This window comes from Schistocerca serialis, chromosome 9 (genome assembly GCF_023864345.2).
Source record: "Schistocerca serialis cubense isolate TAMUIC-IGC-003099 chromosome 9, iqSchSeri2.2, whole genome shotgun sequence".
Lineage (NCBI taxonomy): Eukaryota > Metazoa > Arthropoda > Insecta > Orthoptera > Acrididae > Schistocerca > Schistocerca serialis.
This window is the reverse complement of record NC_064646.1, coordinates 117,935,034-117,949,772: the sequence shown is the minus strand read 5'-3', so window position 1 is coordinate 117,949,772 and position 14,739 is coordinate 117,935,034. Positions and strand designations below refer to the sequence as shown.

The window sequence follows — 14,739 nt, the reverse complement described above, 5'->3', positions numbered from 1 at the left end:
ACCCAATTTCTGAACCTTCTCCGTTGCATGCAAATGTCACACAATGGTGGAATGATCACATTTCATCACATCTGCCAGTTACTGAGTAAAGTGATATGGATCTTAGTGGATTAATGCGCTTAAATGATCTTCACCAAACTCCAAAGATCTTCTTGAATGTAGAGTGTCACTAAAGTCAAAACGATCCTTCTTAAAATAGGAAAACCATTTTCTTGCCTTGCTCTGTCCAACGGCATTATCCAATGTAAGACACAAATCTTTCAGGTCACCTTGTCATTCCTCTATGAACTCAAACAAAAGTGTTTGTTGTAAATGTTCCAGTTTCTCCATTTGGCACTCCCATTTTCTAGTGTGCACAGCTCCAATCACTATCTCCGATAGACAATATGTAGACTCAAATAGCAACAGTAAAGTACAAATAGAAAACTGATAAATAAACACAAAGCAACCACAGTTCAACAATCAAAACAAAAATGCTGTGAACTTACACATGAATCCAAATCTATGAGAAGAAATGCTTCGAAGTTGGGTATAGCCAAAATTTATTGGCAGTTTGTAGATTATTTTCTTCTTAATTTTATTCCTAAGACTGATTACCATCAACAACTAAGAGAGACTTAGGTAAAAAATAGAAAGAATGTGTGTCCAAATATACAGGGCATTTCAAAATGAATGTACAGATTCTAAACCTTTGTAGCATTTATTTCATTCAGCTTACAGTTATAAATAACACATCAAATGAAAGAGCAGCTAAAACAGTTTATCTTACAAATGTTCAATGAGGCCACCATTCATTTGACATTGAATCAGTATGGGAGCTCTTCCCAAACCTTGATCAGTGGGTCCAGTATAACTGTTGCAACGATGCTGTTTCTAAAGTTGGGTGGCTCAGCTGGTAGCGGAGAAACACACACAACATTCTTCATGAATCACCAAATGTAAAAGCGAGATTGAATCAGTTTGTGTGTGTGAAGATGGAGGTCATGCAAAACAAGCTCTGTCATTTGGCCCCTTGCAGCAAATCTAGCAGTAAGGAACAAAGTCGTTTAACCAATCACGCATTGAGTTATGCCAGTGAGAAGGCACACATCCTGCTACCAAATAAAGTTCTGTGGTTAGCTTCTTCCAGTTCAGGAAAAGGGCCAAACTCTAGTGCATTAAGATAAGAAGCACCAGTTACAGTTGCTTCACGGAAAAAGAATGGCTCAAACTTTCCACTGGCACATGAGAGAAAAATTCAACTTAAGGTAGTCCTGTTCCAGCTGTACCATCTCATGGGGACTTGTTGACTCCCCAGATGCACACATTACATGTGTTCACATTTCCACTTACATAAAATGTCAATTCATCACTGAAGATCTTCATTGACATGCAGCAATGTTTTGTTTTGCAAAGTTGGCATGTAAATTATACACTGTAGGCTTTAGAGCTTGTAACAACTGCAAATGATAAGGACATAGTTGCAAACATCTCCTCTAAACAAAAGTCTCCACACAGACATCATTGGAACTGCTAAATCACAACTACCCATCTGAACTGATTTCTTGGGGCTATGTGTGAAAGGGTCTCACTCATTCAGCACGTTCTTCGGTCACTCTTGGCTCCTTCCATTCTCTCCCCTTTGTATGTGGGTACAAAAACAAAACTGTTTGAGTTGCTCTTTAATTTGATGTATTATTTATAACTGTAAGTTGAACATAATAAATGCAACAAAGCCTTAAAACCTGTATATTCATTTGAAACACCCTGTATATAGAGATGTTACTCTTAACAAGCATAAGATTTATGAATTTTACTACTCGAAAACGTTGATTTATGCTTTCCTTACCAGATAGAATGGCTGTGGCAGAAGTCAAGGGCAGAAATTATCTGACGGAAAAATCTCCTTGCTTCCTTTGGAGTCAGACGACCTTTCTTCACCAGATAATCAAACAGTTCTCCACCAGATACGTGTTCTAGCACCAAATACCTGCACAGAAGAAAGGACATAATGATAAATTTAAGACAATAGAAAGTCTTATTAATATTATATTTTATAAGATTCTTACAGGATGCACAGTAAAACAGTCAGTAAAGCCTTGCTATTTGAGCATAATCAGCACCAAGCGCTTGCTTTGTTCTTACCCTCTATATTTGTTTTCCAACATATTTTTCCTCCTGACTTCTATTACATTCATTGAAACACACAGATTTCAGTAATAAATTGAAATGTTAACGATTTTATTATGTAATTATTTGTGAGCTTTAAGACTTTCTGATTGTATTGTTTGTGAAAATAGATTTAGACATTCTGCACAATCTTTCTGAAGTATTCGTCAGATCATCTTCACTTTCATTGGATTGATGAAGAGTTGAACACATCCTCTCTAGTTTTTTATCTTTGTATAGAACTTTTACCACTATTTAGTACTATTCATTGCCTCTATAAGTCAGTTTTTCTATTCAAGATTCACTTCTCTGTTTCTCACTGATGTAGGCCTACATCTTGGTGTAGTCCACTGCTGGCTTTATTTTACTAATGTACTGCCTAGTATCAGTCTTTTACTTTTTTTCATTTTTAAAAGGAGCAGAGAGATATGCCTCAGATCCTGTTAAGCATAAGATTTACATTTTTTATCATCATATTATCTAACATCAGTTCTGAGACCAATTTGAAAATACAAATTTCTATTTTCTCTTTCCACATCATGTTAAGAACAATAGATGTGGCTGCATTGAATGAATTCACAATTGTGAATAAGGATGACCATCAGTTGTAGACCGGAATGATGACAATAACAATTAAATGAATTCACAATTGTGAATAAGGATGATCATCAGTTGTAGACTGGAATGATGACAATGACAATTTGTGCTGGACCAGTACTCGAACCTGGATTTCCCACTTATTGCGAGCAGTTGCCTTGCCATTTGCCTATCCATGCATGACTCATGGCCAGACCCAAACTTCCATATGTCATCAACCATGTTCCTATTACCTGTGCTGATATGTATGTTCCCATACAGGTCAGACGTAGTACTTGAAAGTCACTTGCCTGGTATCAGAAGCTCAATATGATATTGCATGCTTGCGTTATTCTGATTATGATGCATGCATTTCCAAAAGATGCATTGTATTGCATAAATGTGGTTGGTTGTAGTATTTTCAAACTTAACTTAAAATTTTCACATTTAAAGTTAACAGTGATTTCTCATAAATATTTAATAAGGCAGCCGCATGATTTGACAGTATGTGCTTTGAACTTGTGTCTGCTGTTCAAGGTAGTATGGAAAAGATTACTTGGACATCACGAGTTGCAGTGCACAGCATTTTCAGACACATCTTAGCACTGTTGATAGTTGCTATATTAAATGACAACTTGTTACTACAATTAATAATGAAATTATCAGCGAATATTTTTACTTATAAAGATACTGCAAAATTCCACCTGGAATAGTAAAAATCATATCGGAAAACACAAGTATTCAATAGATAAAGAAATCATTGTGCAATAGATAGGCACATAACCATGGAGTTAAGCCTCTCTCCTGACCTCTCGTCTCCCCTCCCCTGCCATATCCACAAAGTGGGAGGGTGAGGGCTACACTTTATTCTAATACAATAACACAACTGTGGAGTGGTTGGCTGAGATGGTGTAACCAGAGGGAGAGAGGATGAGCGAACCAAGGAAAATGAGACAGAAAGAGGAGCAAAATGGGAAGAGTGTGAAGTTATCCCAACAAGCAAAACTCTTCCATGTGCAGTCAAGTAGCCCACTGAGAGAGAGAGAGAGAGAGAGAGAGAGAGAGAGAGTCAATAAAAGAAGCCTATGTGAACTGCAGCAACTCCTGCTGTAGTGGTTGTAGCATGTAACATGGCATGTTGAACTCAACACTTTGCCTCCTTTCCTTAAAGCATCCTCTGATTCTGGACTAACACTTATGATACTTATCACACTCAGTTTTTAGGCATGTTAGCTATCTGATGATCAGACTATAGTAAATTAAATTATGTAAATATAATATAACTGAATAGATAAGAAATCTACTCACCAAGCAGTGACAGGAGAAAACATATATAAAGGTCAAATTAAGTGCAAGCTTTTGGAGCCAGTGGCTCCTTCTTTGGGCAGAAGAGTTGAAGAGGATGTAAGAGGGATAAGAGAAATGAACTGGCAAGGTTTAGGAAATGGGGAGAGTTTGGAAAAGCTGTCCAGATCCATGGGTCATGGGAGAGTTATCCCACATGAAATGAGAAGGAAATACTGATTGTTGGGGACTGCACTAGATGAGGTTTGAAAACCTGAGAGCTTAAAGGAGGAAGATGGGGTAATAATCAAGACACAGATCACTGCAAAACACTGTGCAAGACTTAATAACAGCAGAAAGCTAAGTGCACTTTATGTAGTAGAGGTGGAGGGCAGGAAGAAAATAATCAGGTCAGGAAACAAACGAAATAGGAAACTAAAATGATGTGAAGAAAGGGATAGTTACTGAGAAGGAACGCTGAGACTGAAGAAATTAACATAAATTAAGGCCAAGAGGGTAGTGAGAACCAAGGACATATTGTAATGCCAGTTCCCACCTGCAGTGTTCTCAGAAACTGGTTCCTGGGGGAAGAATCCAGATGGCACGTTTGGTGAAACATGCACCGAGGTCACGACTGTCATGTTGTAGAGCATGCTCTGCAACGGGATAATGTGGGTTGCCAGTATATGCCCTCTGCCCATGTTCATTCATCCTAACTGATAACTTGATGGAATCATACCAATGTAAAAGTCTGAACAGTGTTTACATAACACCTGGTACGTGACGTGTTGTTCCACAAATGGCTCTTCCTTTGATAGTGTATGTTTTGTCAGCTACAGAGCTGGAATAGCTGAAGGCAGAAGAGTGCAAGTCTTACAGTGGGGATGGCCACAGGGGTAGGAACTGCTGGGTAGTAAAACTGGTGCAAAAGGAACGTAGTGTACAACAAGGACTTTGTGGAAATTGGAGCAATGCTGCAAAGTTATTTTTGGTGTTTTAGGCAAAATGGACCTCACTTCAGGGTAAGATTTTAGGAAGTCATAGCTTTGTCAAAGTAGTTGATTAAAACTTTCAAGATTACAATATTCAGAGTAATGAGAGGTATACTCTTGGAGGGATCAGCAGTACAAATATTAGATATGAGGGCCTAAAAAATCTGCTTTTGAACTAGGTGGTGAGGTAATTACATGCAGTGAAGGCTGAGGTTAGGCTGGTGGTGTACTGTTGTAAAGAGCCTGCATCTGAATGAATACTCTTGTCTCAAATGCCAAGACTGTACGGGAGGGAACATTTGACATGGAAAGGTTAGCAACTGTCAAAATTTAAGTACTGTTGTTTGTTGGTAGGTTTAATGTGAATGGAAGTGTATAGCTGATACCCAGTGAGGATGTCAACATCAAAGAAACTGGCATGGGATTTGGGATACGACCATGTGAAATTTAAATGGGAGAATGTATTTAGCAATTCTAAAAATTTTAACAGTTTAGCCTCATTATGAGTCTGTAGACAAAGATGTCATCCATGTATCTAAACCAAACCAGGGATGAAGGCTTATGGATCCCAGAAAAGCTCCCTCCAAGCAACTAATGTAAAGGTCGGCATTGGAAAGAGTCATCCCGGTTTCCATGGCCACGCCCCTAGTCAGTTTGTACGTTTGCCCTTTAAAGGCAAAGTAGTCAATTTTAAATTTTACCACCACAGTGTATTAGAGCACCTTGTTTAATGGAATTTAAGAATGGTTTCAGTAACTGTGAGGACATTTATAATGAGGAATATCAATGGTCGAGCAGGTATTGTACGTTCACAGCTGACATCTGTACACCCAAGGTACCTGTTCTGTTCACTGCTGCTGCCCATCATCATGCTGCACAATGGTCTGAAGGTGATCACGTTCTGTCTGAAATCAATTACTGAAGAGTATTCACGGAGCCACTCTGTAGCAATTCTGGACATGTGGGATGTTGCAGTGTTCTGCTGGAATTGCCCAAGTCTGATGGAATGCACAATGGACCTGAATGGATGGAGATAATCAGAGAGCATGCATATAAATGTGTCACCTGTCTGAGTTGTATCTAGATGTATCAGACATCCCATATCACTCCACCTGCACATGCCTCACACCATTACAGAGTCTCCACCAGCTTGAACTGTCCCCTGGTAACCTGCTGGGTTCATGGGTTCATGAGGCTGTCTCTATACCCGTGTACTTGTCCATCTGCTTGATACAACATGAAATGAGACTCATCTGACCAGGCAACATATTTCCACTCATTAACAGTCCAATGTCGGTGTTAACAGGCCCAGGCGAGGCATAAAGCTTTGTGTCATGCACTCATCGAGGGTACACAGATGGGCCTTCAGTTCCAAAACCCCATATCGATGATTTTTTTTGTTGAATGGTTTGCACGCTGACATTTGTTGATGGCCCAGCATTAACATTTGCAACAATTTGCAGAGGGGTTGCACTTCTGTCACACTGAACAGTTCTCTTTGGTCACTGTTGGTCCTGCTCTTGCAGGATCTTGTTACAGGCACAGCAATGTCAGAGATTTGATGTTTTACCGGATTCCTGATATTCACGGTACACTCATGAAATGGTCATATGAGAAAATCCCCACTTCATCACTACTTCAGAGATGCTGTGTCCCATTGCTAGTGCACAGACTATAACACCACATTCAAAGTCACATAAATCTTGATAACCTGCCATTGAGGCAGCAGTAAATGATCTAACAACTGTGCCAGACACTTGTCTTATGTAGGTGTTACTGACCACAGTGCTGCATTCTGCCTGTTTACATACTACAGTATTTGAATATGCATGCCTATACCAATTTCTTTGCTGCTTTAGTGTATATTACTTTTCATTGAATCTTCCCTGCAAGAAGTTTATAATAAACTAGCAATTTACCCATCAGAATCATTGATACAGCTGAGCGAGTGTTTAAATATTGAATACTTGATCAACCTGGCATGAAGAAACAGGTTTTCTTGGAAAAAGTGTTGATGGAGGAAAAAGAGCATGATGTGCTAGCTCTGTGTCTGGATATCAATGTTAAATCTCTGAAAACAGAACTTCAACTCTTTTGTCTATGATACAACATAAAATGCCTGAAAGACATGAAAGATGTTTTGGTTACTATGAAAAAAGAACTTCACGAGTTATTTGCTAATGTTCAAGCATTAGTAAGACTTGAGCTTGTGTACCCCGACTCAAGCAGTGAAGCAGATTCCTATTGACGACTGAAGAACTATCTGCCTTCAATAATGCCATAGAAGAGCTCATTCACATAGCAGTTTGCAGTGTCCCCTAGATGTTGTTGAACCAAGTAGATTTTATAAATGTTGCTAGTATATTTATATCCAATCTTGACAACAGGAGAAATGTATTTCAATCACTTTAGATTGAACTTTATATAATTATTGTGCCTTATACTCTTGACACCATATTTCACTTATCATGGGTTGGGTTGGGTTGTTTGGGGGAAGAGACCAAACAGTGAGGTCATCAGTCTAATTGGATTAGGGAAGGCCTGAAGCAATTTAGGGAAATGACGGAAAACCGAAATCAGGATGGCTGGATGCGGGATTGAACTGTTGTCCTCCCAATTGCAAGTCCAGTGTGCTAACCACTGCGCCACCTCGCTTGATTCGCTTATCATTTCTGAATTTTTAAATACTTAAGTTTTTATCCCTTGTTTTCATAGTTTTTTGTTTCTGTTTTTAAAAATATTTTTAATGTTCGAAAAATAAAAAAGAATGCACAAACACATAGACAGGATGGATGAATGGCAGATTACAAAAATCATAAGAAATAAATCACCAGCTGGTAAAAAAAATATCAGCTGTCCAAGGAAAGGATGGACTGTGTAACAGGACATCCTCCTCTAGTATTACTTTTCCTTAACAGTAGTTGTCAATGCCAGTATTATTTGTCAAATTTTGGACGGGTCAATATTATCTCGAGTGCTTTTCTGAAAACTCGTATAAATTTATACACAATATGTTATATTTCAAAATAAAATTTATGAAAAGGAATTACTTTATTTTCAATGTTACAATTGATAAGTACTAGCTCTGAATGTACAGTTAAAATTATTTTTTAGAAACATTTGAAATTACAAATTATTTGGTACACTTAATTTTCTATTATTTATTATGCAATCTAGTACTGTTTACTGGTTTATTTCTGGATTCATTTATGAAATAATAATCAAAATTAATAGAAACTCATTTGTCAAGAAAAATTGTAAACTTTATGGAATAAGATTATTATCGCAGAGTGAAGTAGTAGTAAGCATGCCTCTGATGTGATCAGATGTATTTTTGTATTTTGGACAAACAATTTAATTTTGGCTCCATTAATGTGAAAATTCAAAAGACTGTATGATATACTAAAATGTATATTAACATAACAACAGAAATTCTGCAGCAACAATCTTCAAATTTATTTGGATAAATTCAATCATGTGGACCTAAAATGTGATAATTTCAGCTTCAAGAATCAGACCCCTAGACAAGAAGAACTGGACCTACTCTACATAGAAAGCTAAGTAAACTAGAAAGTTTATTGTAATCTTCACTCCTCTCAAATTTTTCATAAAAGACTTCGTTTATTGTGGACAGTAGCTGCAACTAGGAAGGAGTGGGTAGATTACAATTGAGAACCTCAGGTACGCAAGGTAACAGACTTTAGTCTAGGAAGAAAGGATGATGAAGAAGAAGAATAAACTAAATTAAACTGTAAAAATAAATGTTATTAAAATGTACATAAGTACTTATGTATGTTCCACACCACATCATAACCATTGGACTGATTTCAACCTAACATGGTATGCATATCGCTTACTGCTGGAAAGAATCACTGTGGGGTAAGAACTACCTACCTGTGAAAGGGGAGACTGTGGGTGTGAAAAAGTAGTGTAGCTCATTATGCACAAATTTGCAGACTTCATCCATCCAGTATTTCAGAATGAGAGCACATAGTGACTTAGAATGAACTGTACACATAATTCAAAACCTTTATGAAACTTTTTCTTGCTGATAAGCTTGAAAAAATGATAAAAGTAGAAAATTTTATCACTACTACATTTTTGCTGTTCATGTATCAAAACTGTCGCATGAGACATGGTTTTTTGATTTATTATTTCTTTACTACTAATTGTATTCATGACATGTTTTGCAGACAGTATTCACATACACTACTGACTTAACTTGCTAAATTATATAATTGTATAAGACATAGTACAGGAGAAATGATGTCATAAACCCTAAGATATTTGATAAACTGTCACATCATGCAAGACAGTTGCATTTATTTCTTCTTTTCTTCTAACTCTATTCGTAACAAATTTTACGTACAGTGCCCACATATCTCACTGAATGTTTCTACAAAATTATATTAGAATAGTTCAGGAGATATGACCTAATAAACACTGAGATGCATGAAAACTGGTGCAATATGTGCGAATTTTAATTTATTACATCTTTACTATAACCTCTATTTGCAGAACATTTTGCACATAGTATCCAAATATACCAATGAATGTACCTGCAAAATTATATCATTGTGTAACACATTTTTCAGGAAATATATCATCACAAAGTTTGAGCTGCATGAAATTAAAACTTTATCATGGAATTTGCTATAGATACAGGTGAAATACGTGTACAAAAATGTGTGAAATATGTTAGATAAATACAAAATATATATGTGACACATGCATACTTGGGCAAATCTGTGGCTAAAAGCTCCTCCTAAACCCTTGGATCAGTTTCTACCAAATGTGGTACACCTATTACTATCTGGAAACAAATACTTGGGGGGGAGGGGGGGGGGGGTAAGAACCAGCAACTTCCTACTGGAGCGAAGGTGAGAAGGCAGAGAGATGGACAGACTGAGGAGAGGGAGAGAGAGGACATGGAGACAAATATGAGGGAGGAGGAGATGGACACAGTGAGGAGAAGGGGAAATGGACAGAGAGAGGGAAAAGAAGGAGATGGACAGAGAGATGGAGAGTAGCACACGGACAGAGGAAAGAAAGTGGAGGAGATGGAAAGGGAGTGGTCAGCAGAGAAGATGGACTGATAGAGGATAGAGGAGGAAATGGGCAGAAGGATGGGGAGGAGGAAATAAACAGAGAAAGGGAAGAGGACATGGACAGAGAGAGAGAGGGGAGGTGACTACAGACAGAGAGAGGAGGAGGTGGAGATGGACAGAGAGAGTGGAAAGGAGCAGATGGATAGGGAGAGGGGCAGTGTGAGATAGACAGTGGGAGTGGAGGAGATGGACAGAAAGAGGGAGGAGAAGGAGACGGACAGGGAGGAGGGCTAAGGAGGTGTACAACGAGGGTAAAGAAGTAGATGTACAAAGAGGGGGGAGAAGGAGATGGACTAATGAAAAAGACCTGTTGAGGCAGTGTCGATACCTAACTAGTTTCCAATGAAATTCAAGCACAATTTGCTTTGAGAAACTATTCAATTTGAAATAGTTTCCTCAATTATTTATGACATAATCCATAATAATCATACACACACTGTTGATAAATTTAAATGTTAATATTGTATAACTTTTTGATACTTTGTAATGGTAAAATAAGTTATGATCTAGGCTTAAATTGGCTCACTTTAGGAGTTTTAATTGTTACTGAAATATATTGTTGAGGCATCTAGAATGCTTCCAAAATTGGGTTTAGGTCCTAATTTTTTCAACTTCTTTCAAGGGGATGCCCTTGTGATCTATACCCTGCCTACTGAGCCGCCCCCCCCCCCCCCCCCCCCAATTAATTTACTGCTCACAGTGCCTGTGGCAGGAAGAAGGTAAAAAGTGGAAGTGCATGGTTTGGGTAGGGTGAGAAGTTCTATGAATCGGGGTGTTAGTCCTTGTGAGAGGCCTGAGGTTTTAAGGAGGGACTGCAGATCAGTTTCTGTCACAGGGATGGGATCTTGATGGTAGATGCTGTACATAGAGGTATCAGACAGCTGGTGTAGACCCACACTTACATACTCCCATCTGTCAAGTACCACAGTAGTAGAGACCTTGTCTGCTGGGAGGATATCATGGAGTCATCAGTTTTTAAGAAACAAAGGGCCTGGAGTTCAGTGTTTGCTGTTGGAAAGGTTTTGGGACTGGGTTGCAAAGTGATATTTTCAGTGTGTGTATGATTATTATGGACTATGTGTGAAGTGTGGTGATGGTACTCACCATTCCAGGGAGTACCACACTAGAGTTCTGCACGACCAAGTAAGCGAACACAAAATACGAGATGGGGCAAGCACACCCTAACTGGATAGGCTGCCCGCACTAGTCCTAGTGACCGAGCATAGAAGCCATGACCGAATACGTAGCACATAACTTCAAACACATTACATGTGTCATTATCCGTGTGAGACTCCAGCCAGTACGGGCTTCTCATTTGTGGCATGTCTCTCTTTGTAACCATGCAGTGTGAGGAAGCCAGTGCAGTAAGACATAAGATTGAAACCAATGTTTACTCATTGAAGAAATGGGAAGGTCTAAAAAGCCAAGTATGGAGTACATTTCTGCTGGTTGTAGATGAAAACAGTGCATCTACTGGGTACGTATCATGCATAAACTGCTCAACACTATTGTGTTTACAGTCAGGAACCACTCATTTAAAGAAAAACAGTTGCAAGAAACCTCGCAAAGATACAGCTCCTTCAGGAATACTGACAGTAATAAAAAATAGTATTACAGCAAAGTGTGTTGCAATGTGTGCTAAAGATATGAGATCTTTTAATGCTGTTTCCAGTGAAGGTTTCAGAGAACTACACCAAAAATTAATACATCTAGGTGCACATTATGGAGAAGTTAACGTGGCAGATGTCGTGCCACATCCCTCTACTATAAGCAGACATGTCAAAGAACAAGCTGTTGCAATACGAAACAGCATAATGCCTTCTGTTATTGCAGAAGTTGTTAATAAAACATATTCTGCGACAGTGGACTGATTCGCATAATCAGGTGCACTATCTGACGCTTACAACACATTATATTAACACAGATTGGTCTCTTGTGAACAATGTTTTATTTACAACAAAATTCCCGGACGTTAAGAAGACAGGAGTAAATATTATGAAAGAAATTAAAGAGAGGATGGCTGATTCAGACATTTTGCCGGACATGTTGCACAGTTTTGTTTTTGTCTCCAACCAGGGTGTCAATGTAATAAAGGCTTTGGAAAATCATGAAAGGATTCCTTGTGCTGCTCATTGTGTAAACACAGCACTTAGTCATACTTTCGATGAAGATAACTTCTTCTTAAATCTTGCCCCGAACATTGCATCAACAATAAATACTGCAAAATGCATTGTAAGGTACATTAAGAAAAGTGGCCTCTGCTCTTCTTTGAAATCATCATTGAAACAAGAGGTCTGCACATGCTGGAACAGCTTGTACACTATGCTGAAATCCTTACACAGTCAGTATAATGAAGTTGCTGTTTTGGTGACAGAAAAGGACTCTGCTTGCAAGGATATGACAACGAGCTTGCAGGAAAAATTGCGCATTTTCTGAGACCAGTTAAATAGGCCACAGATGAATTAGAATGCAAAAAAGAACTGACAGTCCAGTTAGTTCTTCTTTGGCTTCACAAACTGCAACAAATTGGCAGTGTCAATGACACTGACTGACAAGTGAGTAATTACTGCAGTTAAAAGCACTGTTTCATTATGATACACGATAGATTTATAATTAACTAGCGTAATTGATGTGTACTAACAGATATGTATTTTTTAACAGGCGGTACAAAGGATTAAAAACCTAGCCTTGACTTTCGTTTGTGAGAAGATTGTGATCACTTCCAGACATAAAATTGCTACGTTTCTTTGGCTGTTTACTGTGATCTTAATATGCTTGAAATAAATGAAAAGCAGGAAATTCTTAGCAATTTGCGACAAATGTGTGCTACTTACACAGGTACAACATGCAATCATTAACATAATCATTTTTGCATAGTTAGTGGATAGTGTATTATAGAGAAATGGGAATGTTATAATTTGTATAATATTTCACTAACGTAAAACACCTCATTTTTATGGGAACGTATTGACGATTTCCACTTCAGTTCTGTATTACTTGTCTCTTTTATTTATTATGATAGATCCTTAAAGTATTTTTCATCACCACCCAGAAAGAGAGATCATTTCAAGGGATGGAGGAACAACAGACCATCCACAGCAGATGAAGTAGATCTCTACATTTTAATGCACCCTGGAGATGATGATGACATCTTAAAATGGTGGAGCAGACATGAAACAGATCTGCCAGGCCTGGCTGCAGTTGCAAGATGTATTTTATGTATCCCAGCAACAAGCACACCTATTGAAAGAAGATTTAGTAAAGCCAGTATGTTACTAACAAATCACCGCAGCCAATTAAATTTGGAACGCGTTAGTAATTTACTGCTGATCAACAATAACTATAATTTTGTTTCTGTTGCAAATAAGTGAAAAGTATGACAAGTTATGTCTGTAAATGTTTAATGTTCTTTGCATGCTTTCTTTATGAAGATGGTTGTCTTCTAGATTACAGGGACAGCACTTATTTACTGTTTCCTATCAATGAAAGAAAAGATATATCTTCTGTTTGGAAATGAGACTCGTCTTCTATCTGTGATTGTATTGAAATATCATTTTACTTTCCCAGTGCTTTATGAATTTACCTGCGTCACGTACCGGTTCTTGGTAACGTTGCTTTTGTATTAAAAGAGAGAGAGACAGAGATAAATACATTGTGTGTGTGTGTGTGTGTGTGTGTGTGTGTGTGTGTGTGTGTGTGTGTGTATGAGAGAGAGAGAGAGAGAGAGAGAGAGAGAGAGAGAGACAGAGAGGCATTGGATTTCTACAGTACAGTGCAGTGACTCGGGGAGAGGCAAGGTGAGACATCAGCAGTGACCAGTCATGCTCAATTATCCACATGTCTGGAATCCAGAAAACAGACATGGGGCAAGTACATGACTGAGCCAAGTCATATGGGGCCGGACACAAGCGGCTCGGTGGCCCCATCAACAGGCAAGCCGTGACAGGTCAAACATTGAGCATTGCAGCACTCTATACCACACCACAATAGATAAACAACACTCAAAAAAATTCATAGTGCAGTAGCTATATGGGTTGGCAGTACAAACTATACCAAGGTTCATCAGGGGCTGCAGTTGCCAACCCATGGGCTTCACATGTGTGGATAGTGACTGGTTGATGCCTCATTAAATACTGGAGCACTGAGCAAAGGCAGACAGTTCTCTTCAGTGCACTGAGTTTTGTACAGTCTCCAGTTACTGCCATGTGTACAAGCTGCAGTGTTAGTCCATTGTCTCTGATACTTAGGCTATATAGTCATCCTGGGCCAGCTCTGGACTCTATGTAGGCATTACTCAGAGGAACAGTGACAGGATTTTAATATTTTAGAGGACTTGTAATAATTTCAAACACCTAAGAAGCATCATTTAAGTTGAGTATTTCTTCATATTTAATAAATATCATTTTATTACTAGTTGTTGGGAATTTTTTCTGATTGAAGATAACCTACACCATCCTTCTGCAATCCAGCATGAAAAAAAGTAGGATCTTCACCAAATCAGCACGTTTTGAGCTGAAAGTGATATCTTTGGATAGCACAGAAAAGTCAGGAGGAGAGAGTGCCTTAGATAAAAGACTGAGAATATTGTACTATTGTGGCTGGTTCTTATGATCTGGAAGTCTGTGGTGAAA

General features: G+C 38.4%; 1 protein-coding gene across 1 annotated transcript in view; it reads right to left on the bottom strand.

Moving 5' to 3' along the window:
* The window catches only part of LOC126418948 (serine/threonine-protein kinase BRSK2), a 196,209-nt gene that overhangs the window by 159,481 nt on the left and 21,989 nt on the right, over nt 1-14,739 (bottom strand). Inside the window, exon 4 of the mRNA XM_050085984.1 lies at nt 1,829-1,969. Coding sequence (XP_049941941.1) covers nt 1,829-1,969 — 141 coding nt within the window. The remainder of the gene's footprint in view (nt 1-1,828; nt 1,970-14,739) is intronic.